The sequence below is a fragment of the Pseudochaenichthys georgianus genome, chromosome 14 (genome assembly GCF_902827115.2).
Source record: "Pseudochaenichthys georgianus chromosome 14, fPseGeo1.2, whole genome shotgun sequence".
Classification (NCBI taxonomy): domain Eukaryota; kingdom Metazoa; phylum Chordata; class Actinopteri; order Perciformes; family Channichthyidae; genus Pseudochaenichthys; species Pseudochaenichthys georgianus.
The window spans coordinates 24,186,459-24,213,835 of record NC_047516.1 but is presented as its reverse complement, the minus strand read 5'-3'; the positions used below and the strand labels follow the sequence as shown (position 1 = coordinate 24,213,835).

The window sequence follows — 27,377 nt, the reverse complement described above, 5'->3', positions numbered from 1 at the left end:
ATCCTCTGATTCAAAGATCAGCGCACTAACCCACTGCGCCACACGCCTCCAGATAAGAATCAATAAGAGTTGGATAAATGTATTTATTATGTTTACACTGCATATTATGAGTGCTTGCTTGGATGTGACAGTTTACAAGATAACTCCTTTCCATGTTTATTCTACCAGTTTGAGTGCAGTTTCAACATTAATTTAAAGGTGGCGCTGTGGTAGCACCCTGCTGTAAAAGCTGACGCGAAGAAGAAGGCAGCGGCCCGCGACCAATCAGATCACCTGGCGGGTCCTGGGGTTGTTGTGCTCCTCTGTCACACTTTTGTAAAACATTATAACGGTACTATAAAGATACACCATGGCGTCTTTTGTGACCGAAGTGCTCGCCAGCTCCGGCAAACTGGAGAAAGAGGACCTGTCCTGTAAAATAAGCAAACTGTCGCGCAAGGTGGAAGATACGAAGGTAATCAACCAGCTAGCATAGCATAGCATTAGCTACGTAAAGCTACGTAAAGTTTGGACCAGCGTTAGCAGTTAGCGCTAACACTGAAAAGCACAAACTTCTTTGATCCTTTCACCGACGTTTGGTAGATGTTCACAACTCACCTGGAATACAATTAACCCATACATAAACATAAATAACATCACAAGTTGATAAAGGGTGTTTTTTAAAAGCTAGTTTAGCTAAGTACATTTTCATTAGCAAGACCGTTAGCTAGCCATATGTGTTGCACTGTCAGTGGTGACATCTGATTACGTGGCTGTAGAGAAACCATTGCACTGTGTTTTAATCATCTAAATATAATACATGTATACTAGCAGTCGTAGTGTTTTACTGTATGTGGGTGTCTTGGATGAAGTCAGTGTTTTAGCCAAGTACTACACTTAACGTACAAATGTTAGGTACCTAAACGTTACTTGTTTTTTCTTTAGATTTGCTTGACTGCAACTATCTGACATCTTGAGTTACACATACAGATATGATAATACAAAACGTGTGAAAAGCGAATCATATTATTTTAATGGTACTCATGCAAAAATATGTAATGGTTCACGTTTTACAGAAAATATGCTGCTTTTTATTATTTGAATACTTTTAATATGTATACAGTAACTTAAACATGTGTTTTGTTTGGCAGCAAAGCATGCATTGATTGAGCTCAAAGGCAGTATACAGAGCCCTGGGTGTTCAGGCCTTTGTGAAGGGAGTGTGTGTACAGTCCAGAGTAATGAAGACTGTACATGTACACAAACTGTACACACTTGGGCTTAAAGCAAAAGTATATCTTATGACAATGTGTCTGCTTTCTTCATGTTTATTTCGTAGGAAGAAGTATGTGAAATGATAAACAAGAAGTATAATGACTTCCTGCCGAGTCTTCAAGGATCTGAGGAGCTAATGCTAGAGGTCGATGAGGTCTCCAAAGAAATGGATGTCCTTAAAAACTGCATTGAGACGGAGGTATGTGTGAAACTGTTTTTTAATAATATATATACTTAAGCCAGATCTGCCAAAAGAGCAGAACGATGGGTTTCAGTTTGACTAGGTGGATTTACAGCAGTGTTTTTAACACAGGTGCAGCAGAATGTCCACGTGGCTGTGGCTGAGTATGCAAAGCTAAAGCAGCAGCTGGAGAAAAACACTGTCATCATAACAATGCTTGGACACCTAAAAGAGGTACAACATCCATGGGAGTTTGTAATACCAACACAACATTTGAAATGAAATATAATGTAATATGCAGTCGCAAAGATATTATATCGTCCACTTATAACTAATGTTTCTTTGTGTCTCAGTTTCACAGTGCAATGGAGGAGTCCAACAAAGCTTTACAGGATAAGAAGTATGTTGTCGCAGCCAACCAGCTACAAAGGGTAAGAGCTTCTTACAGCATGTCCCAAAAAACCTTACTGAACTAGGACTGGGCAACTCGGAAATCATTACAACACATTAAGCTGTTTTTTGATACTTGTTCAATCGCTTTGAAACCTTTTACTATATGTCCCTTGGTGCATCAGTAAGAATACACAAGTACTACATTACACGTCACTTGTTAGACGCTTTTATCCAAAGCGACTTACATACTCAATACTGTGGGCAATCCCCACAGGAGAAATCTGGGGTGAAGAGTTTCAGGGACACAATGACATGCTGACTGCAGTGGGGTTTGAACCCACGCACAACCCACTGCACCACACGCCTCCTATAGCGTTGAAAGTTTCCTGGTATCATTTATACTGACAATGAGGGCACAAACTATATAGCAGACTTGCATATTAATTGACACACATACGGCTCATATAGCCAGCAAAGCAACCTTCGTCCCACACATATCCCTCAAACTCCCTTCCCTCATTTGTACACAGGTTTTTTTATACTTTCAACTTATTGATTGATACTTATTTGACGGTTTTTCTTCCAGGCAAAAGCCACAGTGGATTCCCTGAAGGGCTGGAAGACTTCCCAGCTGCCTCTGCTCAGCGCTCTCAGCTCCGAGTTGACGGTGCAGAGAGAAAACTTAATCTACCACCTGGGAGATGAATGGAAGCGCCTCGTCATCTGGAGACTACCGTCCTCAAAGGGTAGGACTTCAATATGTGTTAATAATATACAACTATATGGAGTATACTGTGTTCTGTACTTTGTTGAGGTGGAACTTAGTATCTTCTTCAAACAAAAACATGTTCACTTCTAACTAGTGTTAATTTCGTCAGCTATTTTTTTTATTTAGTTTTAGTCTTTGTCCTGTGTTAAATTTCCGTTTTAGTCATATTTAGTCACCTTCATCCTGTTTTTATTTAGTCAAGTTTTAGTCGACTTAAAGTCTGAGCATTTTAGTCTTATTTTAGTCGACTAAATCAGTAAATATTTTAGTCTACTTTTTGTCAATGAAAACTGTTGAGTCTTTTTTAGTCATCAGATTATAGAGAACATTTCAGTAAAGCTAGTCTAGCCAAAACCAATAATTTGTAATTTTAGTTAAACGTATTCCACAATAAGATTATCTTGTCCTTATTTGATGAAAAACACAAGTTGAATGATTTAGAAGCTTTGCAGAGAGTATCTGGTCAGGTTTGTGGTGTTTGTACCTCTGTGTTATGGCCACATTGCTTTCCTTCTGATGAAACAATGCATTCGCTTTTTTTCTCCGCCTCATTGTAGCGAAAATGGGCCCAAATATCACATCGTTTCTTTCTCCCAAGCAGTGGTAGCTTTAGACTTTTTCGTTGTCAGTCATTTTGACGGACAGGATCGTAACATTTCCGTCATAATCCATTATTACCCGTCGAGTGCACAATGTATCACTCACTCGCGCTGACGGGGGGTTATTCGGTTAACGCGACCACTGCTCCTAAGCCCTGTTGTTGCCATTTTATTTTCTGTTAAATAAGGTTAGTTAGACCACGAGTTAGACCACGAGTTAGACCATGAGTTAGACCCGAGTCTTCCTGACAGTTCATATTGTGCCGCTGCCCGGTGTAATTCAAATGTTCCGCCGCGCGCAGCACAGAAACAGCTGCTGCTCTGCCGCAGCACCGGAAATGGAACTGCTGGGAGAAAAACTGACTATCAGAGATGTAACGTTATCTTTGATAATATTTCGTCTCCTCATTTTTCGTCAACGAAAGTAAAGAGAGATTTTGGCATAGTTTTTATTTAGTAAACTACATTTTCGCCTCGTCACTTTTCGTCAATGATATTGCATGATGATTTCGTTCCAGTTATTGTTTACTGCCGTCGGTGCCGTCTCGTCATCGTCTCGTTTTCGTCATGGAAAAAAAGGTCGTTGACGAACATATTTCGTCATAGTTTTAGTTAACGAAATTAACACTACTTCTAACAGTATTCAGTGTTGTCTCAAAGTTGAGTGTTTCTCCCGTACAGTGTTCACATAAACATGTTTCTGATTGTGCAGATTTTTGTGAATGCTACAAATGTACACTCAATCTCACCTTTCCCCCAATGCCAATATCCCTGCCATTGTCTCAAAACATGATTCCGCCTCCCACCATGTGAAGTGTCGTGGATATGAATCGCTCACAACATGAAAGAATAATACAGAGAGAAATAAAACACAGATATAGCTTTCAAGCAGCCAATCGCATAGTGGTCCCCAGACAAAAGGACCCCACACGTATTACCAGTCATGTCCCACCCCCCATTCGTCCTTTTGTTATAGCTAACATATTACAGACATATATAAGGTCACTTTCTCATGACCCCTCTGGCGCATTTAATCAACTTGTCAATGAGCTGTTAGCGTATTCTTGTTTTGCGTATTTAAAAATATATTATAGCAAGTGTATCTGAGTGTGATGCTTTGTCAGTGACTGTTGGATGTGTCCCAGCAGAGCCTGCAGATCTGAAGTCCTTCTTGAAAGTGGAGCTGAACCTGAGCCACTCGTGCAGTAAAGACGAAGAGCCCGGACCTCCTGCTGTGCTGTGCTCCGTCCTGCAGGCTCTGGCCATCCAGGGAGACCTGCAGCACAAGATCAAGCTGTTCAGTAAGAACACGGTTACATATCAAACACTGTTGCTGAGATAATGTTTGCACTGTGCGCTTTTTGATTCATATTTCCGGTAAAGGATATTTTTTCTTGTAAGCAAGAGAGAGTCACTTCTAATAAGTTATATGTGATCATTAAGTACCATGTTTCTAATACTGCGTCCTGAAGCACGATGCATCCACGGTCAGAGCGTGCTCCCTGATGGTGTCTGTCGTTGTCCCGCAGGTCAGGTGCTGTTGAAGAACATGCTGAAGCCGCTGGTGATGTTCCCCTCCCTGTCGGTGCGGGTGACGGAGCAGCAGGAGAAGGGAACCGTCCTGGCTCTGCAGAGTCTGGAGGACAGTCCGGAGGAGAGGTCCACTCCTTCACAAGTCTACAGCAAGCTGCTGCTGGTGCTCACCACGCTGCACTCACACCTGCTCGGTACAGAACTTGTCTTTCATCCTTTCTTTATAACTAATGCCGTTGATGTATTGTGATTTTAAAAAGGTGTCCATTATCATCTGGCCGGGGACAACAGCTGGAAATTAGCAATGTCGGCTAAAGCTGCCCTGTTTACTGTTCTTTGTGACAGTTGATCAATGGGCACTATAAACAAATACACTGAACTACTGCTGGGCCGATTCAAAAACATATGACATGCTTTAAAGCCGTGGATCCCAACCTTTTTCCCAAGAGCCCCCCAAATGACTCCTGTTGGAAGTTGCCCCCCCCCCCCCCCCCAACACAGCGGTAATTACAGTTTAAAAGTCTCAAAATGCTACAACTACTGTCACAAACTGGATGGATGTGAAGTGTGTTGTTAAAGGAGGATGAAAGCGTAATCAAGGAGCACTATGGAGCGACTTTGATGGTTATTGGACTCAGGATTCATTCATTTGGATTCCCGCTGTATGAAGAAATTAAAGGACGGCGCAAGTGGAAACAATTCACAAAGGGATTAAACTGTTTAAAACACGCTCAAAGTCAGCCGGATTTTGCCGATGTGTTTATGTGGATTCAAAAGTCGTAAATAATCTACAAAATGGAGGAGACCGATCTGATCGGAGCAACTGTGACAAATGATCCAACTGAAACCGGCATGGACAACGACTATGTTTTAAAAATTCGCTTATCCAGAAAAAGCCTGATGTGGACACTTTACGGGCAGAAGAAACATTTATATTAAAGACATAATTATACATTTATGCCTTTAATAGCTACTAACTTGAATTGTTATTCTAATTAATCAATTATCTATTTATTTTTATTGTAATTTTAAAGACAATGCTTTTAGTGACAATCATGTATTGCTTTTCTTTTTTCTTTTTTATATAAAAAAAGTCTAAATATGACATTAGGCCTCAAATCATCTGAGGCCTGGCGCCCTGCGATCTTTGGCGCCCCCCCCCCCAGGTTGGGAACCACTGCTTTAAAGGACCCCTATTATCCTGTTTCTCATCAATATATCACAGGTCTCAGATATATACAGAACCTGTCTCTGATTGGCTGAAACACCATCATTGCAGCATTACCCATAATCCCCTCTGTTTCAGCCCTGTTTCCAAAGTGCTGATTCTCTGTCTGTTACTTTAGATGAAGATAAGGAGCCTCTTTTATAGAAATGGATCAGGACAAAAAGAGAGAGAATCTTTGTTCTTTACACAGAGGGGGACACATGTTGATGTAGAAGAGACATGAAGAAGAGGGGACACATGTTGATGTAGAAGAGACATGAAGAAGAGGGGACACATGTTGATGTAGAAGAGACATGAAGAAGAGGGGACACATGTTGATGTAGAAGAGACATGAAGAAGAGGGGACACATGTTGATGTAGAAGAGACATGAAGAAGAGGGGACACATGTTGATGTAGAAGAGACATGAAGAAGAGGGGACACATGTTGATGTAGGAGAGACATGAAGAAGAGGGGACACATGTTGATGTAGAAGAGACATGAAGAAGAGGGGACACATGTTGATGTAGAAGAGACATGAAGAAGAGGGGACACATGTTGATGTAGAAGAGACATGAAGAAGAGGGGACACATGTTGATGTAGAAGAGACATGGAGAAGAGGGGACACATGTTGATGTAGAAGAGACATGAAGAAGAGGGGACACATGTTGATGTAGAAGAGACATGGAGAAGAGGGGACACATGTTGATGTAGAAGAGACATGAAGAAGTGGATTTTACATAATAGGTGACCTTTAAAACGGCTCAATGTCATGTTATTATTTTTCAGATGTGTCTATTGGCGATAAAAAGCTCTCGGCCATCGTGGGGGAGCTGATCTGGGAAGAGATCTCCCGCTGCATCATCCACGAGTGTCTGCTTTACTCCATCCCCAACAACAGCAGCCAGCTGGAGAAATACAGCGCGGTTTGGACACACCAACACTTTGTCATGTGTATAAATTATACTGACACAGAATCACATGTTTATTGACTATCATTAATTTACTCACTCAAGGTGATCAAGGAAACGGAGGAGTTTGAGAAGTCTCTGAAGGAGATGGAGTATCTGCAGGGCGACTCCACAGACCTGCTCAAATACTCCCAGGACGTCAACTGTCACTTCGCCAGAAAGAAATGCAAGGATGTCATCGTGGCGGCTCGCAAACTCATGACCTCCGAGATGCACAACACCGTCAAAGTATGTCGAGCGAGGCTTGGTGGGGCGGAGGAATGAATCGCAGACTGTTGCCAGCATTTAATAAATAAGGGCCGTTGTTAAGCATCTTATTTACTTGAAGTAAAAAAGGTTTTCCAGAGATAATGTCGGTCAAAGGGGAAGATAGTCCCGACCTTTGAACATTTTATTTTCATAAAAATAGACCATGCGAAACTTTATTAGGTTTGTTTCTTTGTGCTTTGTAACAATCTGCAACGATGAGTCGATTGACTGAGCAATGTTCTGCAACTATTGGATTATCTGTAAGTATTTTGTTATTTGAAAGAAATGACTGAATATCTTTGGGTTCGAGTGCCGCAGTGACGCGTCCTAAAACCCTTCCGGTTCCTTCTACAAAAAAGCAATGAAATCTCTCCAAAGGGTTTAGGAGAATAGCTGGAAATCAGGTCTGTGGTTGAAACACATTGAAGAGACGGATCAGGGTTTGTTCAGCCGGATAATCTCCACATGTCTATCCTACTTTTATCATTTTCTAATCGCAAATCTATTCGCCAGAAACAAAATGCTAACGTTATGCTATAAAGGAGCTACAGCAGGGTCGCTGCTTCAACGTCACGCCGACTTCAGATCCATATTCAAACTACAGATTCTAAATGGAACAAGTTGAAGCGTTTGTTTGAACAGTCTGCAGGAGGACTTGCTTTCAAGCAGAACAGGGCAAACACTTAGAGGAGTGTTTACGTGTTCGGCGTAATGACGTACAACGACCTCCACGACTTCTGTAGTCCTGTTCAGCCACTTGGTAACAACCATCGTTTCTCAGACACGTCCACTCTTCAGAAATCACCAGCGGGGTCACTGCTGATGGATTTAATGTCGTGGAACAAAACGTGATCCGTCTCTTCAACGTGTCTCAACCACAGACCTTAGTTCAGCTATTCTCCTAAACCCTTTGGAGAGATCCCATTGGCTCTGAGACGAGGGAACAGGAAGTGGTAAAATGCTAACTCACTTCCGGGTTTTCACTGTGGCTCTCTATATGGGAACTAAACAAGACATTTAGGCATCATGATGGACTTTTGGAAACGCGGATTGCTGACAGTTGGTGACATTTAAAAGGAAGATTAAGTTAATTTAGAATCAGAGATTTTTAGATATTGAAGTATTTGTTGGTTGCACCCCTACTTTTGAGATGTTTTAACAATATTTTGGGACAGAGAGATCTATTCGGTGGTGGCCCTTACTAAAGGGAGAGCTGTCTTTTATGTTATTAAAAATGGATGTACAGGAGTTGGACAAAGTAGCGCTTACTCCATGTAATAGAATTGTATGATTCTAGATAATAATTATCTCCAGAGAACTGTACAAGTAAATCTAGAAAATACCAAGGAATACCTGTCATGAAATGGACTGTCGTCTGAACACTGCAGACCGGCTTAACATGAAATATGCCCCAAGACTTCCAGACCTTTCCCTTTGTCTTATATTATAGCATCCTTTCTGTCTCAGATCACACCTGACTACAAGCTGCGTCTTCCCAAGCTTCCGGCTCCCGCTTCAGAGCAGAAGGTGAAGCAGGAGAGCAGAAAGGACGAGGTGACGATGGAGAACTCGAAGCAGCTCTCCGCGTGGAGCCTGTGTCTGCCGGCCTGTCGCATCAGCGAGTCGGTGCAGCAGCTGATGGAGCTCGCTCTCAACACGCTGTGCGAGTCCGTGGGAAGCTCCACCCAATGGTACGTTCAGAGTCTGTCGCCTGTGTTCAAATTAAATTCAAGCTAGTGATTTGAACGGCTCCCTTCAAAGAGCCGGGGCGGGGTTAATAGGTGGCGAAGTCGATAGGGACTTGGCTCGGCAACTGGAAGGTCACCAGTTCAAGTCCCGGCAAGACCAAGTGCTACCGAGGTGTCCCTGAGCAAGGCTCCGTTCCCCACACTGCTCCCCGGGTGCTGTATAACTTGCTACATCTCCCAGCCAGCCAAACTACTACTCAAGCAGCATGCCATCATCTACGGAACATTTGCATTCAGGAAAGCAAGTTCCCGTAAAGGCGAGTGGATTTATGGCAGGCAGAGAACCAACGATAAAAGGAACGGCTCTCACCAAGTACGACTCGGTTCCCTTCGTTCGTACCAAAGAGCCGTACCAAAGAATCGGATCGTTCGCGAACGTAACATCCATCCATCCATCTTCTCCCGCTTATCCGTGGTCGGGTCGTGGGGGTAGCAGTTCCAGCAGAGAGCCCCAAACGTTCCTTTCCCTCATCAACCAGCTCTGACTGGGGGGTCCCAAGGCGCTCCCAAGCCAGAAGAGATATAATCCCTCCACCTGGTCCTAGGTCTACCCCTTGGTCTCTTGCAGCTGGACGTGCCTGGAACACCTCCCTAGGTGGCATCCTAACTAGGTGCCCGAACCACCTCAACCGGCTCCTTTCGACGCGAAGGAGGAGCGGCTCAACTCCGAGTCCCTCCCTGATGACCGAACTTCTCACCTTATCCCTAAGGGAGACGCCAGCCACCCTGCGGAGAAAACCCATCTCGGCCGCTTGTATCCGCGATCTCGTTCTTTCGGTCATGAACGTAACATCACTAATTCAAAGGTTTTATTGTCAAAGCTGCCGTGTGGAAATGGCAATGAAATGTTTCTGACCTGAGCTCCTCCAACAAGGCAACATATATAATAAAATACAAAATAAAAAGTAGTGCAAAAAGTCTGCATGTCAATAGAATACAGGATATGTACAAGAACAGAATATGAAATTAAATAATGTAAATTAAGATTAAATTAAATGCGGTGTATTGCGGTGATAACTATTTATATAAATTAGTAGCAAGATCAGAACAGAGCTCAGGTGTTTAGCAGTCTTCTGGCCTGTGGGATAAAACTGTCTCCTGTAAGAGTCAATGTCTCTGAAAGGGGAAACAATACTCCCTGCCAGTAATGTGTTTGTGTTTTTTCATTATGTCTATTGAACCATGCATAAAAATACATGAATGTCAAAGAGAGTAAATATGCTAAATGCCAGATTTTCGCTTAAAGCTCATTTCTATCAGCTGTCCTTTGGCCGGTACACAGATAACAATCAACACACACTCAAACAGAAAGTAATCAGTGAATAACGATTGTGAAAAGGCTCTTATTTATCTATATCATATTCCAATTACTTGTATATAGACTCTCCTTGCAATATTCTATTCTATTTTATTTGTAATACTTGCCCTATTTTAACTATTGTATCTGTTGTATTGTGTTGCACTGTTGGAGGATCTGTAGCTATGTACACATGACAATAAAAGCCTTGAAACTTGAAACCTCTGTTCCCTTCAGTGCATTACAGCTCTTCTTCACCGTGAGAAACGTCTTCCAGCTGTTCGACGATGTCGTACCGACGTATCACAAGTAAGGATGTCTCCATCATGTGATCCTAAAGCAGATCAAAGCAACACATTTCTCCTCTAGGTGTCAAATGTTTCCCTCTTTTCTCCCTGCCTCCCCCTCCAGGGAGAACCTGCTGAAGTTCCCCCACCTGGCCGCCATCCAGCACAACAACTGCATGTACCTGGCTCACCACCTGCTGACGCTGGGGCATCACTTCAGAGCTCACCTTCCTCCGCTGATCAGCGAGGGCGTCGCAACTTTTGTTGATATGGTGCCCGGATTCAGGAAACTGGGTAAACAAATGTTTCCGGACACGATCGTCCACACATGGCGCATTTCCACTGCAGGGCCTCGCACGGCTTAGTACGGTGCAGTTAGGCCTTGGTAGGCCAGGCTCACTTTATGCTGCGTTTCCATTACAGTTTAGGAACTGGGGCAGTAACTATAGTAACACAGTGTAGGCGGAGCCTTGACGTCATCTTCAATGCGAAACACAAAACCAACATCAGCCGTTAGCTGTTAGCCCTCAGAGCTCACAGCTCCTCATATCTGTTCAGAAACTAGACAAAAGTTAAACAAGTACAAACCACAGACTGCCTGTGTCATGGCGGATACAGTCGCTGGTTTATTTATGTCTGTAGGCCGTTGTTGTGAGTGTGGACGGTCGGAGCATATACTGCGTTAGCTTAGCCGATCTCCATTCAGAAAACACACATTTTAAAAGGTTGTTCGCCTGCCGTCTGTCTGCAGACTTGTCAAAGCATTAATTCATGGTTGTTACTAACCGGTATCAGTATGTTGTTACTTCGGGATCATTTTGAAACGTGTATTACAATTAAATCACGGTCAAATATGTTCATTTTGTTGTAGTTGTAGCCCCCTAGCCAGCGATTCTCTCACTAGTTCAGCATACTCAGCCCGGTTGTTGGCCCGGAAAGAACCTGGATTTTAGAGGGCCAGAAAAACTGTGAAAAAGTACCCGCTAGCCGGAACTGCGCCAAGTGGAAACGCAACCAAAAACGGCCGGGTTTGGGACGGCACGCTTAAACCGTGCTACGCGCTGTAGTGGGAATACGCCAATAGACTCTTATGGCGCTACTTCTATTCTATTTGATTGTATTTACTTGTACTATTTTATCTGTTTTGTTGTGTTGCTCTGTTGGAGCAGCCTGGGACCTGAGAGTTTCATCGACATAACTACACTGTATGTTCACATGACAATCAAAGCCTTGAGCCTTGACATAAGCAATTAAAGGTGGAACATAAAAGTTTCCTTGAGGAGAAAAAACCAAACAATTAATTCATCTTTTACTGTAAATTGCAACAAGAAAATTCAAATGTATTTATTGTTTGTTGATTTATTATATATCTATATTATTCACCCTTTTGTTCATTCATCATTTTGTCTGCAGTTTAAAATATCAGTTTTGCCAGTTTTTGTTTGTATTGTTTACTTTTTGATTTTATTTATTTGTATTTATTATTAATATTTGTTTAACTTAAAAAAATATATAATAATATCCTTTACTGCTATAAGTATATCTCCATGTAAAGTTAAATAACTATTTTTGAAACGTTTCTTATTATATTTTCTGTAGTTCCACCATGGAGGCAAAATGTCCACTTCTGCGTACCGTGTGCAAAATGCCTTTAAATCTAATATATGGTCATTCTCCTCCAGGTGCGCAGTGCTTCTTGGCGCAGATGCACGTCCAGAGAGCTGAGCTGTTGGAGAGACTTTCCACCGCTCACAACTTCTGCAACCTGGACGATGAAGACAATTACATCGCCGCCAACAAGGCAGTGAGACAGGTGAGAGGGAAAAACATTATTCAAATACTGAGTGTGCATAATGACAAATCAGATCGTTCACTATTTGCAATGCATACCATTTTTATCCTTCAATCAAAATAAAACGTTTTGGGGGCCACATGAATGTCTTGGAGCAATGAATGTTATACGCTACACTAATACGGCCAGGATCCGTTGAATTTTCTGAATATTGGGTTGCCGATTAGAATTTTTCCAAAGGTGGGTTCGCTTAGCATGAAACACTTGAAAGTAGAAAGAAAGCGCATACAACCCGTTTCGTTCTCGTGTAAACAGCGCCTCAGTGTCTCCCTCCTGCAGTGATCACGTGTTTTCTTGCCTGCAGGTCATCCATCAGTTGAAGCAGCTGGGCACCGTGTGGCAGGACGTCCTACCGGTGGGCATCTACTGTAAAGCCATGGGTAACCTCCTCAACACGGCCATCACAGAGGTCATCGCCAAAATCATGATGCTGGAGGTTTGTAGCTTCTTTTTTTTTATTGCACTCTGTCGAACCGGTACAAACTAATAACAAAGACCAGGTAACAAAAACACAAGGCCGAAGGCAACAAACTCATGGTTCACATTCCCACAGTGTTTTCTGACAGCTGCTTTTGGTTTTGTCCCAGGTGGATTAAAGGTCACCTATTATGCAAAATTCACTTTTTCATGCCTCTCACGGCCCGTCCACACGACAGCTTCAAAAGAAGCTTGGAGCTGGGCGTGTCTGAAGCTCGACCAACAACCAATCACATGAATCTCCCGCCCCTGACACACAAGCAGCGGTTTGATTGGCTAGAGCTTGTGCTGGCATATGATTTGATTGGCTGACGCCTCCACCGAAAGCTTCAGAAGCTTCAAAAGTTGAACATTGCTCAACTCTTGCAGCCTGAAACGCCAGGAAAGCTCCGCTCTGCTTCCCACAATGCAGTTCGGCGAAAAGTGACGTCACCCCATTCAAAGTGAACGGGCAGACGCGTTGGAAACTGTTTTTGAAGCTGTCGAAGCTGTAGTGTGGACGGGCCGTTGTACATCAACACGTGTCCCCTCTTCTTCATGTCTCTTCTTCATCAACACGTGTCCCCTCTTCATCAACACGTGTCCCCTCTCCTTCATGTCTCTTCTACATCAACATGTGTCCCCTCTTCTTCATGTCTCTTCCTCATCAACATGTGTCCCCTCTTCTCCATGTCTCTTCTACATCAACATGTGTCCCCTCTTCTTCATGTCTCTTCCTCATCAACATGTGTCCCCTCTTCTCCATGTCTCTTCTACATCAACATGTGTCCCCTCTCCTTCATGTCTCTTCTGCATCAACATGTGTCCCCTCTTCTTCATGTCTCTTCTACATCAACATGTGTCCCCTCTTCTTCATGTCTCTTCTACATCAACATGTGTCCCCTCTTCTTCATGTCTCTTCTACATCAACATGTGTCCCCTCTTCTCCATGTCTCTTCTACATCAACATGTGTCCCCTCTTCTCCATGTCTCTTCTACATCAACATGTGTCCCCTCTTCTTCATGTCTCTTCTACATCAACATGTGTCCCCTCTTCTCCATGTCTCTTCTACATCAACATGTGTCCCCTCTTCCTCATGTCTCTTCTACATCAACATGTGTCCCCTCTGTGGAAAGAGACTCTGAAAGTTTCAGGAACAAAGATTCTCTCTCTTTTTGATCCATTTCTATAAAAACCTGTCTGAAAATGAGCTGATCAGATTTTGGCCACTTTGTGATGTCATAATGATGTGTTATCTTGTGTAACCATTAGCCAATCAGCAACCAAGGTAACCCCCCCCCCCCCCCCCCCTTATCACCTGAATCTCCTCCTAGAGCACCATTGAGTTCTTTGTAACCAAATGTCTCTCAGAGGGGCGTGGGGAGGGGCTCCTTACTTTCATCTAATGTAACACACAGAGAATCAGCACTGGTTAAAGCAACAGTTCAAAATCTAACATCTACATATTTTCCCACCTTTCCACCAAACGGCTTGAGCTCTGCTTCTCTTCAATTAGTTGATGAATGTTTCCTTCCCTTGAAGCAGGAGAAAGAAATGTATTCCTACGTCTGTTGAGTTTTATTTCTCACTAACAGGATATTTCCTCTGAGGACGGGGAGCACCTCCACACTTTGTGCCAACCCCTCATCGAGGAAGGGCCGCTCGTCTTCATCCCTCTGGCGGAGGAGAACAAGAACAGGAAGTATCAGGAGGAAGTGCCGCTCTACGTCAGGAAGTGGAGCACCTTCAAGGAGCTGGTCATCGTGCTCCGGGCAAACCTGCAGGAGATAGTCGACAGGTGAGCAAACATCACGCCAGAGTTTATAAATGGATTATAATATAAAGTGAACAAAGGTTAAGCCTGCAGTACGTTCTGGCTTGAACTAGGGCTGAGCGATTAATCGAGTTTAAATCAATTATCAAATCGCAAAGCCTGTGGGTTTTTTTTTTGTTCTTCTTGTGTCAGTCATCCACACCAATCAGAAGTGCTGTGCTCCACATGTACCAGTCATTGTTAACCAATCAGAAGTGGCCCATGATAGAAGGTGATAGACACTCCATTTGGAAAAGAAATACTTTTCCAAATGGCTTCCAGTGGAGCTTTAGATGGTTTGGTGCATCTTAAACTGAAGCTTGACTTTAAAGCAAGTAAGTTTAGTTCTTTCGCTCGTAGCTCGGGCTGCGGGGGTGCTAGAGATGGGAGCATGTTGATGCGACCTTCCTAGCCAGAGATATGGCCGCTCGTGATGGGAAATATGGCTCTTTGAAGGGAGCCGGATCTTACGGCTCCGTTCCTTTCAAAGAGCCGTTTTTTTTTTTAAGGGGGCGGGGTTACTAGGTTTATCTGCGAAATAATCACCAGGATAATGATTGACTGTATTGCCAAACCTAATGTCAATAATCTGCATTGTAAACATGACACAAGGTGGCGCCATATCCATGTCATCATGTCAGTGAATGCACTTTGAATTGACCCTCTGTATGTGTGAAGTAAATAAAGTTGCCTTTGATTTGATTTGATTTGATATACTTTATTAATCCCCGTGGGGAAATTGTTTCTCTGCATTTGACCCATCCTAGTGTTAGGAGCAGTGTGCTGCCATTTTGAACGGCGCCCGGGGAATGAAATTGACGCAACTCTTAATATTAGATACTGTGTTTCTAAGTGGCGATGGAGATTATTTGTTGACCCTGCTTTAGAGGATATGTTGCCTTTACAAATGGTGCGCTTTATCACCGCCTGGGTTTTGGTTGAAGTGCATCCAGGTGCTGCTGCGTTTTCGCGTTTGGCTCATTTTCCATCTGAAAAACACGTCGCCTGCCTGTCCTGTACCACTTGTTATGACTTCTCTGTCTCGCGTATTCCCTTAAGACCCACCCCACCTCACTCCTCGTGCTGAAACCTACCAATCAGAGTAGGGGCGGGTCTTCACAGAATACCTTTGGGGAACAAAATCAAGCTTTTTAAAAGGCGAGTGGATTTTGGCAGGCAGTGAGTGCGGACCAACGATTGAACGATAAAAAGAACGGCTCTTTGGTACGACCCGGTTCCCCTCGTTCGAACCAAAGAGCCGTTCAAAAGAATCGGCTCGTTCGCGACCGACACATCACTAATGGCCGCATTTTACAATAAACTTCCGTCGGGTCGCTTAAAAACAAATATCGCAAATCGAATCGCAATATCTGTCAGAAAAATCGCAATTAGATTATTTCCCATAATCGTGCAGCCCTAGCTGGAACATAAAGAAGCTGTTGGGAGCTGTTTGGCTTTTAAAGAGTGATTGTTTATTTTTATTATATGGCTATCATTTTTTTTTTATATACGGTTAAGGTTAGTTCATCTATATAGCACATTTTAGAAACAAAGGCAATTCAACGTGCTTTACATTAAAACCGTTAATAAATAAATAAAACAAAACTAAAAAAGAGAATATATAAATATTTCAAGAATTGAATTCTCAAGTCGACTGATTGGGTTGTTTTGGGCAAAGGTTTCTTTATTAAACGTGCAATTTTTTTTTTTTCATGCTTTGTTCATTTTGAAGGACTTAAGAGTCGCCTCTGATCACAGTTATGGTAAAGATAAGATTTCAAATGGTGGTTTTTCCGGATTCTTTGTAGAGAAACTATTTTTTTGTTGCACATCTGTCGATAATATGAACTCATTAATTAGTCGACATAATCATGAGCTGTTTTTTCGTGCACCTATAGTCTTTAAAGGACTTTTAAAAGTGGATTGAAGACTTACATTTTTAACAGCCTTCGGTTAGAGCTCGCATTTTATGGTATTCATTTTATTTTATTTTAATAATTTGAATGTTTTATGTTTTTTGATTGTCTTTTGTTGTTATCTTAATTTATTTTGTATTTCTACTACATACACTATCTTGTCTTTTCATTTTGCTGTAACTCCATCATTTACAATGTTGTTATTTGTTTTGAATCTGGAAAACCCACTGAGACAAACGTGTGTTGTGATATTGGGCGATACAAATAAAGATTGATTTCATTCATCCTTCTTATGTCCATGGATGTGTGCGACCGGCTGATTTGTCTTCTCCTCTCCTCAGGTGGGCTGACCGTAAAGGTCCGCTGGCGGTGGAGTTCTCCAGCTCGGAGGTGAAGAACCTGATCCGGGCCTTGTTTCAGAACACGGAGAGGAGAGCTGTGGCTCTGACCAAAATCAAATAGAAACCTGGCGAGAAAAGAAAGATACTACTGCACTTTTTCCCGCTGAGGAAAATACGACCCATGCCTTTATTCTGTTTTGTTAAATGTATGCATTTCCATGTGTGTAGCAGAGAGATAGTTGCCCCTGAGGATCTGTCGATTTAATCTGGTTGTAATCAATCTGGAGGATATGTTCCTTCTCAACATTCAGACTGCCATTAGTCCTGCAGAGATTACACAGAGGCTTCTTCCCATCCTGTCATATAGCTTTAAGGGGTTATACCACAAAGCCAACTGAGGTTGTGTAACAGCGGCCTGCCATCTGTCGACATGATGTCCTACCCAGGGTTAACTTCGCTACACATTGTTAATTCTTCTGGAGCTTCTCTCAGATTTTCTTTATTGAGGACATTTCCGGGGGGAGAGTTTGTTTGAACCTATAAACGCCTCAAAATGACCGTTTATTTCTGACCTTGCATCTCTCGACGAGGATTTAATTGTCCAAGCCTCTGAACTGAACTCTAACATTATGTATTTATTACTTGTCCAAAATAAACCAAAACATTCAACTTTTCAGAAAATGTTTGTTCTGTGTGTTTTTGATGATTATTACAAGGTGTCCGCGGGGTCTTAAAAAGTATTACAAGTTGATAAATCAATTTTGCGAAAATTAAGGCTATTAAAAAGTATTAAACGGCATTTTCCAAGGGACATTGCACATTAATGAACACTTAAAAGGTGGGGTAGGTAAGAATGGAGAAACCAGCTCGAGTGCGCTAGAATTTGAAAATACACAACCGAACAAAATCTGCCCCTTCTTCACAGAGCCCCTCCTCCAACACACACGAACGCGCACATGACCAATGAGGGCACAAGATAAGTTTGTGCACAGATGGAAGGCTGACAGGCAGGTAGGCCATCAGTTACTTTGGCCGGGCCGGCTCAGATGATTGGTCGTGCTTTTTACAGCGCCACGGCTTCCACTGATGAGATATTTTTATGGATTTGTTGTCAAAGCATTTAAAGTATTCATTGCTATCGGGATGTTAAGATCATTCCATGGAATATAACAAGTTTTTCTGAAGGGAATTACCTACCCCACCTTTAAAACATGAAATGTGCTAAGTGTAAATATGCCAGATTTAGCTTTGAGCTACTTTCCATCCGCAGTCCCTCACATAAAACAATAAGAAAATGAAAATGTTAACATAGCAGTACAAATACATAAAAAGCAAGAAAGAGTAGAATACCCTAGTATTTAGGACATGGTGAGAACAAACGGCAGCAACACTAATATGGTTTGAAGAAATTGAAATAAAATCAAATGTGAGAGACATTCAGATACAATAATGCAATATAAGCACAATTAAATAAGAAGAATAAAAGGTTTTAAATCATACAAAATCTCACACTGCCTGTGCTGCAGCACCTCTTTTCACCCTCTGTTTGAAACCAGAGCCCAGTCTGCTCTGATCGGTTAGCTGGCCGGCTCTGTTGTGATTGGTCAACAGTTTCGAGATGTCCCGCCCCTTAGCCTATCACGTATGTGTTGGTGCGCTAGCGGAAGTGTTACATGATGGTGTCACTATGTTACAGAAGTAAACAAAGGAGTACAATGGAGGCGTTTCAGGCAGGGGGGGAGAGAGAAACTCCCCAGTACGAACTTTGGGATTTTAGCTTCTGCGGACCATTTACATGCACACAAACCTACATAACGCAGGAAAGGGAAAACACAAAAAGCATAATAGGGCATCTTTTAATTAAATAGCTTTTTAGTACACATCACAATAGTAATATCAATGATTGTCACATTATCTGTGAAGCAGAAGCAGCCACAACATGCAGTTATTTGTGCTGTGAATGATGCCGAGGGGAGGAGCCAAACAGCTGTCCAGGCACCGCCTCTTTTACTCCACCTCTCCTCCTCCATCTGATCAAACCTGATGACTCCAACAAGGAGGATACGTTCCGCCATCATCTGTGTTCATGTGACGGGATGCTCTACAGAGGTATGTCATTCTTTCTCTTTTTGTTATGACAATCTATCATTGTTTTTGTTGAAGTTTCCTATTCATGTCCTGCTTCATGGTAAAATACATAAATACGGGAGGTGGGAGATGTACTGAGATTAAGTAAAAGTAGAAGTACCAGAGTGTAGGAGGAATACTCAGTTACAGTAAAAGTCCTGCAATCAAAATGTTCCTCAAGTGAAAGTAGAAAAGTATTCTCATCAAAATATAGTGAAAGTAGCGACAGTAAAAGTAGTCATTGTGCAGATTGGTCCATTTCAGAATATATGGTATGTTTTATAATGATTGATCATCAAAGTGTTCTCAAAGCTGGTGAAGGTGCAGCTAGTCTGAATGACTTTGTATTCTGCAGGGTTGCTGGTGGATTTACTCCAGGTGGAACTAAAGTCTGATTCAACACTTGATTATATTTCACATCATTCATCCACATCTGTAAAGTAACCAAAGGTATTAAATACATGTAGTGGAGTAAAAGTACAAAGTAGCATAACATTGAAATACTCAAATAAAGTATTTTAAAATTGAATTTAAGTACAGTACTTGAGTAAAGGTACGTCACTTCCTACCTTAATACATTTGACTATGCTACTTCATGTCTTTTTTCCTTGTCACACGAATAGACATATGGATGCATACTCCATATGTAAGGAGATACAACATGAAACAAATCGCAGCACCTGTAAATAAACTAGAAGATCAAAACAAAACGGAAACACTGAGATCAAGAATACTATTTTGTATCTTCTGCTTGTTATGGAGGATAAATGACCTTGCAGTAAAAGGCTGTGCTTCTGATTGGCTACCGTGACATCTGCACCTCACAAAGACTTCACAGACTTTGTGTGTGTGTGTGTGTGTGTGTGTGTGTGTGTGTGTGTGTGTGTGTGTGTGTGTGTGTGTGTGTGTGTGTGTGTGTGTGTGTGTGTGTGCGTGCGTGCGTGCGTGCGTGCGTGCGTGCGTGCGTGCGTGCGTGCGTGCGTGCGTGCGTGCGTGCGTGTGTGTGTGTGTGTGTGCGTGTGTGTGTGTGTGTGCATGTGTTTATTATTGATATACAATAATCACCAGCACAAGGGAATGTACCAGAGTTTACTTGGCCACATCTGGACAATACTTTCTTTAAGCCTTCTGCTGAATACAGGCGGTAATCTCTTTAAATCCACTCAGTTCCTTAGTGTTTCTCCGATTAATATTGAGGATTAGTGATAATCCTTACATGTCAAACTAACTGAAGCAGTGACTGTTTAGCACACTTAAGACTGATGAAAGCTCATGTCATGATAAAGAGGAGAAAACGCAACAAAACAAGTCCTTTAGAAAAGCTTATTAGGCAAGGCAAGGCAAGTTTATTTATATAGCACCTTTCAACACAAGGCAATTCAAAGTGCTTTACAAAAAATGAAAGACATTAAGAAAATGGCATTTAAAATCAGTCATTAAAAAAAAAAGCTAGTAAAATAAACATTAAAAGAAAAAGTACATGGATAAAAGTTACAGTGCAGTCTAAGATATGAATAGTTCAATTAAAAGCAGTGACAAAAAGAAAAGTCTTTTTGCTGGATTTAAAAGTAGTCAGAGTTGCATCGGACCTGCAGGTTTCTGGGAGTTTGTTCCAGATGTTTGGAGCATAATAACTGAACGCTGCTTCTCCATGTTTAGTTCTGACTCTGGGGACAGAAAGCTGACCAGTCCCTGAAGACCTGAGAGATCTGGATGGTTCATAGTTTAGCAGGAGGTCAGAAATGTATTTTGGGCCTAAACCATTCAGTGCTTTATAAACCAGCAGCAGTATTTTTGAAATCTATTCTTTGACACACAGGAAGCCAGTGTAAAGACTTCAGAGCAGGAGTGATGTGATCCACTTTCTTAGTGTTAGTGAGGACTCGAGCAGCGGCGTTCTGAATCAGCTGCAGCTTCCTAATAGATGTTTTTGTGAGACCTGTGAAGACACCATTGCAGTAGTCCAGTCTACTGAAGATAAAAGCATGGACACGTTTTTCCAAATCCTGCTGTGACATTAGTCTTTTAATCCTAGATATGTTCTTTAGGTGATAGTAGGCTGATTTAGTAACTGTTTTAATGTGACTGTTGAAACTCAGGTCAGAGTCCATGACTACACCTAGATTTCTGGCTTTATCTGTTGTTTTGAACATTGCAGACTGAAGCTCAGCGCTAACTTTTAAACGTTCTGCCTTGGCTCCAAAAACCATTACCTCAGTTTTATCTTTGTTTAATTGGAGAAAGTTCTGACACATCCAGTCATTGATTTGTTCAATGCACTTACTCAGTGTTTGAATTGGAGCATAGTCTCCTGGTGAAATTGTTACATAAATGTGTGTGTCATCTGCATAGCTATGGTAACTTATGTTGTTGTTTTTCATTATCTGAGCCAGTGGTAGCATGTAGACGTTAAAGAGAAGAGGCCCCAAGATGGAGCCTTGAGGAACCCCACATGTCATATTTGTCAACTCAGATGTGTATTTATCTATAGAAACAAAGTTGTTTCTGTCCTTTAAGTAGGATTCAAACCAATTTAGAACTGTTTTCCGAAAGTCCCATCCAGTTTTCCAGTCGGTCTAGTAATATATTGTGGTCAACAGTGTCAAACGCAGCACTGAGATTTAATAATACTAACACTGAAGTTCTGCCACTGTCTGTGTTTAAGTGGATGTCATTGAAGACCTTTACAAGAGCAGTCTCAGTGCTGTGGTTTGGACGAAAGCCTGACTGGAACACATCGAAACAGTTATTTAAATGCGAGAAATTACTCAACTGTTGAAAAACAACTTTTTCAATGATTTTACCTAGAAATGGCAGGTTTGATATGGGCCTGTAATTGTTCATTACTGAAGCATCTAGATTATTCTTTTTTAAGAGCGGTTTAATGACTGCAGTTTTCAGGGCCTGTGGAAAAATACCTGAGTGAAGAGATTTGTTTACTATATGAAGTAGTTCTGAGGCCATGCAAGGCAAAACATCTTTGGAAAATCCTGTTGGAATAATATCAAGGCAGCAGGAGGAGGATTTCAGAAGTTGTATAATGTCCTCTAGGTTTTTTCATTAATCTGATGGAATTGTGTCATGGTGTTTGAATTGATTTTTTTTTACTGCATTTTACTTGCACGATTTTTTCACTTGCACTATTTGATTTCATTTCAATCTTAAGGTGCCTATATTGCATCTAGCATTTTTGGGAAACATCAACAATGAACCTACATTCACTGCCATTAAGGCTCATACACACGAAATGTGATTGACTTAAAGGGCCCATGTCATGCTTTTCCGGTTATCACCCGTCCCCTTGTTGTTATGAAGGTTTTTCTGCATGTAAACGGTCTGCAGAGTCAAAAACCCTCAAAGTGCACCCTGTAGCGAGTAAAACTCTAACACAGAAAATACCTGTCTATGCTGCCCCAGAACGCCTCGTTGGACATTTCTCTTTTTCCAATGTTTACTTCTTGGGTATCGTGACGTATTTCGGTGACGTAACTATTTGGACCAATCCGCGGACTTCCTCACACACACACACACACACACACACACACACACACACACACACACACACACACACACACACACACACACACACACACACACACACACACACACACACACACACACACACACACTCGGCGGGACGTTGCGAGGCTCGCTGCTGCGAGGAGCGGGACACTGTGTGGGGTCGGCGAGACACCGCGGAACTCAGCCTGGCCCTGGGCACACACACAAACTCCCAGCCAGGCTGCGGGTGTGTGTGTTTCGGGCTGGGTTTCGCTGTCTCGCAGACGGCCACTGGGCTCACAGGGAGGGTGGGGGCAGGAGCTCCAACAAGCCGTGTAGGACAGAGAGTTTATACACATACTATACAGAGATGCTGGATGAGAAACCAATGTGAGTTTGGATAATTGCACAATATAAATCTATTCTAGTAGACCACAACCATGGAATTATGATCAGTAGAAATGGCCATCACATGGGACCTTTAAGATTGCATTTCCTACAACGCAGGAGCTGCTGAAGACAAGAACACAGCCTTGCAGTGGGGTGGTTTGTGAACTACCTCTCTGAAAGGTCCCAATGTGTTCATTTTGATGGACTGTCTTCTGAGTGGTTAAACATTTCTAATGGTGTACCACAAGGTTCTGTTTTAGGACCACTTTTATTCTCCATATATATTAACAGCGTAGGTGATAATGTGGATGAAGCTACTTTACATTTTTATGCGGATGATACTGTGATGTATTTTGCAGGTCCCACCATTAAGGAGGCTGTTGTTAAATTACAGGCTGTTTTTAACACTATTCAGATTCAGCTCTCTGAATTAAAGCTTCTTTTAAATGTGGATAAAACCAAGGTAATGCTCTTTTCAAAAGCAAAAAAGACACCAGAGCCTGTTTTAGATATTGTAACTACGCAAGGAACAAAACTTGAAGTTGTTGCCTGTTACAAATACCTTGGTATCTGTCTTGATGATTGTCTCTCTTTTAAACTTCATGTCAATAACCTGCTAAAAAACTGAGGGTTAGGCTAGGTTTCTTCTACAGGAACAAGTCCTGTTTCTCGCTTGAGGCCAGGAAAAGGCTCTGTGACCTTTGACCTGTGCTGGACTCTGGGGATCTGGTCTATATGAATGCACCTGCCCATTGCCTGGTCAAGTTAGATGCTGCGTATCACAGTGCACTGAGATTTGTGACAAACTGTAAAGCATTAACCCATCACTGTACCCTGTATGCAAGGGCTGGTTTGCTTTCACTAACTGTACGGAGGCTCAGTCACTGGTACATTTTTATATACAAAGCCATGTTAGGGAAACTTCCATCTTATATCTGCTCCCGGATCTCACGGAGAATTGTAAGTGGCTACTGCCTGAGATCGAATGCTGTGGTTTTATTAAATGTGCCAACTGCTAGGACTGTCTTAGGGAAGACAGCTTTTAGATGCAGCTCCTCTGTCTTGGAATAGTCTGCAAATGAAATGGAAACTGAGCAATCTGGTGCCACTAAATGTTTTTAAAGCTCGGTTGGATGCTAGTCAATCGGAAGCTATTGGTACCTGTTTGTGTGGATAATTATGTAAATGATGCTGGATGATGTCCTTTTGTTGTTCTGTTTATGCTTTTATGTTTCATGTGGAACTACTTGAACAGGTCTCCCTTGGAAAAGAGATCAATGATCTCAATGGGATTTTATCTGTATAAATAAAGGTTTGAAATGAAATGAAAAGACAATAAAGACTTTAATCTTTGCAACAGGGGCACAACCTGAGGGTAAATCAACACCTTGAGGACATCAGCGATGCTCTCCACGGTGATGTGCAGCAGAGAGACGTTACCCAGCTTTGAGTTCAACAGTCGCAGAAGAAGCCCTGTTAGGATCGAACCACGCAGGAACACCATCCCCGCAACGCAGACCCTCACTGCTAAACATCTGCTGGCATACCTTCCCCGACCTCAGTCAGAAACCATCCGCTACACCCCTTACTCACACAAGGTAAAGCTTTCTTTGTTACATGTTGTCCTACTCCACTCAGAAATGTGTTTTTGTTACTTCACTTTGAGCTTCTTACATTACATGTCACTTGTTGTTAGTCGCTTTCACACAAACATACTTAGTACTGTGGGCATTCCTAGTTCCTACACAAGCAATTTGGGTCGAAGTGTCTTTTCCAAGGACACAAGGACATGCTGACTGCAGTGGGGATTGAACCAGTGCTTCCCTGATGGTGGTTATCAAAAAATACATGACCAAAATAGTACTTAATGGAGCATTTAGCTGGTAGTAAGTGAACAAATCAATCCGGATCCATCCCCACTGTTAATAATTCACAAACCTCAAATTGTGTGCGCTCTTGCTGGCCTCCTGTTTCTGGCACAGTGTAGCCACATCACCAGTATCCAGAGCCACGTTTGTAAGGAGTGTTTATAATTGGAGAGCCTTTGACTCAACCTCTCAATCTAATTACTGTTTTTTTACTTTTGCATTTTGTGAATATTGTACTTTTCAGGATACAGCTAAATCCTCTGTTGCCGCCATGATAACCACAAAAAGAGCTTCTCTCATCCACAACTTGAACTATGCAAAGTGCTCATCACTCCCCCCATCTCGTGAGGCTTCTCCCTCCCTGAGCCCCTGCAGCCAGTCCTCCCATGCCCTCGCTTATTCTGAGCCAGAGCCCCCACAAACACAAATGATCCAAGCAGTTCCTCTGGAGCCAGTGGAGGAAGAAGAAGAGAGGCCCGAGCCTCACCGTTGGCATCGCAGCCGACACCTCAAGCGCTTCAGCTCCAGGTGGCAATCCAGAAGCTCCTCTGGCAGCAGAGACTTTCCCGTGTCTGCCATCGAGAAGCTGAATGTCGCGAGGAGTCACAAGAAGCGCTGTAAGCTTCTCGGGGACGACCACTCTTCACATGTCACCGTCAGCAATCAGCGGCAGCGTTATGTCACCAAGGATGGAAAGTGCCAGGTCACCCAAGGACGTATTATAGAAAAGAGTCGGTTTATCTCTGATATCTTCACCACATTGGTGGACCTCAAGTTCTGCTGGTTCCTCCTCGTCTTCACTATGTGCTACATTCTCACATGGGTGGCCTTTGGGGCGATCTACCACTTTGGTGCATGGTTGCGTGACGATATTGCACATGTTAATGACCCCGAATGGAAAGCGTGCTTCCAAAATGTAGACACTTTCCTTTCAGCCTTGCTGCTGTCAATAGAAAGCCAGAGGACTATTGGATACGGCTCCAGGATGGTGACGGCCCACTGCCCCGAGGGCACGGTGCTCCTGATGGTGCAGTCCATCCTCGGCTCCATCATCGACGCCCTGATGGTGGGCTGCATGTTTGTTAAAATCTCCCGGCCCCAGCAGAGAGCGCAGACTCTGATCTTCAGCAAGCACTGCGTCATATGTGAGCGAGACGAGGAGTTGTGCTTGCTCTTCCGCATCGGGGATCTGAGGGCGAGCCACATGGTGGACGCCAAGATCCGCGCAAAGCTCATCAAGTCCAGGCAGACCAAGGAGGGAGAGTTCATCCCACTGGAGCAGTCGGAAATCAATCTGGGCTACGACACCGGGGGGGACCGGCTGCTGCTGGTGGAGCCGCAGACCATCACACACTTCATCAATGAAAACAGCCCCTTCTGGGAGGTGGGAGCGGAGCGGCTGAAGAGGGAGAGCTTTGAGATCATCGTAATCCTGGAGGGCATCGTGGAAGCATCCGGTGGGTTTTTAAACAGTGTGCTGTCTTACAACTAGTAGTGTCCATAGAATCACAGCTACATTTGAAAAGTGCATTTTCAATTGTCCCAAAAGGTAGATAGATACTTTATTGATCTGATTGAAAAAATACTTTAAAAGAGTAACAGAGAATTTAAAACTAAAAATGTAAAGTAAATATAAAATGAAACATATGATATCAAATATACACAATATAGAAAGAAGAACTCATTTGTCCATATATGTGGTAATACCATGCTACTCTGATCACTTATACTAAAAGTAATTCAGACCTTTTACCATTACTTAATTTGATGCATGGTTGCAAGATAAAAATGTAAATGTAAAATGTAATTTTTACGAGTTGTGTCATACATAATTATTCTGATAATATCGTCAATTTAATATCGTGTGCAACTTCAACTCATATTTCTGCGTCAATTGATTTGAAATGAAATACATGTTGTACTAACTTAAAATATGGTAGTTATGTTTGACACATTCACATTGAGTGAAGTATCCTCAATATTGCTTTTGAACCCGTTGATAATGCTCACTTTATGAAAGTAAAATGTGTGCTTTTGGAAAGTTTAGTTTTTCTAATCAACCCTAAGAAACAAGACCAAAGAGTGTTCCTGAAAAAGCTTGGTTTAAATTGGTCGAAATGTGGATAGTACGCCAAAAAACATATATACATTAGTGGACATATTCTTGTTTGAACATAACCTTAAACAGCACATGTGTCCCGATGCAAATGATGAATTTGAATGTCATGTTTTTTGCTCAATAAAGTAACATTTACCTCATCCACTAATGCTTGTTTGTGTTGCAGGTATGACGTGCCAGGCGAGGACGTCCTACACCGAGGACGAGGTCCTCTGGGGACACAGATTTGAGTCGTGCATTTCTTTGGAGAAAGGGGGTTTCCGTGTGGACTACAGCGCATTCAATAAAACCTTTGAGGTCCAAATGTCCCAACTCAGCTCAAAAGACAGCAGCACTAAAAAGGAAAAAGAAATCGTATTTTAGAAATGTTAGCTAAATAAACAGTTCTTGTTTATGTACAATAATATTGCTTTTAATAAGTTACTAAGGCCAGCCATAATTACTGTTTTTCTGTTGTATATTTATTAGATAAAATCTCAGTTTTTATTTTAATATATCATTTATG

The 27,377-nt window shown here is 42.3% G+C and overlaps 2 protein-coding genes across 2 annotated transcripts; both read left to right on the top strand.

Annotated features, from left to right (window-relative positions):
- Window positions 1-256: 256 nt before the first annotated feature.
- zw10 (zw10 kinetochore protein) lies at window positions 257-17,548 on the top strand. The gene is made up of 16 exons (XM_034098690.1): window positions 257-454; window positions 1,319-1,453; window positions 1,568-1,669; window positions 1,789-1,866; window positions 2,415-2,574; window positions 4,345-4,497; window positions 4,726-4,923; window positions 6,726-6,862; window positions 6,953-7,135; window positions 8,624-8,847; window positions 10,439-10,510; window positions 10,613-10,782; window positions 12,171-12,301; window positions 12,645-12,776; window positions 14,393-14,595; window positions 16,868-17,548. The coding sequence occupies exons 1-16, from the start codon at window positions 350-352 to the stop codon at window positions 16,986-16,988; spliced, it is 2,304 nt and encodes a 767-aa protein (XP_033954581.1). The 5' UTR covers window positions 257-349; the 3' UTR covers window positions 16,989-17,548.
- A 6,740-nt stretch (window positions 17,549-24,288) lies between these two features.
- On the top strand, window positions 24,289-27,235 carry LOC117458310 (G protein-activated inward rectifier potassium channel 3-like). Its single transcript, XM_034098700.1, has 3 exons — window positions 24,289-24,483; window positions 24,998-26,210; window positions 27,039-27,235. Exons 1-3 carry the CDS (start codon window positions 24,289-24,291, stop codon window positions 27,233-27,235), a joined length of 1,605 nt encoding a protein of 534 aa, XP_033954591.1.
- Window positions 27,236-27,377: the final 142 nt, after the last annotated feature.

Coding starts and splice junctions, on each gene's coding strand:
- LOC117458310 (XM_034098700.1), top strand. CDS start 24,289: ATGCTCTCCACGGTGATGTGCAGCAGAGAGACGTTACCCAGCTTTGAG. Junction 24,484..24,997: donor ACACCCCTTACTCACACAAG/GTAAAGCTTTCT, acceptor TGTACTTTTCAG/GATACAGCTAAATCCTCTGT. Junction 26,211..27,038: donor GGGCATCGTGGAAGCATCCG/GTGGGTTTTTAA, acceptor TTTGTGTTGCAG/GTATGACGTGCCAGGCGAGG.
- zw10 (XM_034098690.1), top strand. CDS start 350: ATGGCGTCTTTTGTGACCGAAGTGCTCGCCAGCTCCGGCAAACTGGAG. Junction 10,511..10,612: donor GTCGTACCGACGTATCACAA/GTAAGGATGTCT, acceptor CTCCCCCTCCAG/GGAGAACCTGCTGAAGTTCC. Junction 12,302..12,644: donor CCAACAAGGCAGTGAGACAG/GTGAGAGGGAAA, acceptor TCTTGCCTGCAG/GTCATCCATCAGTTGAAGCA.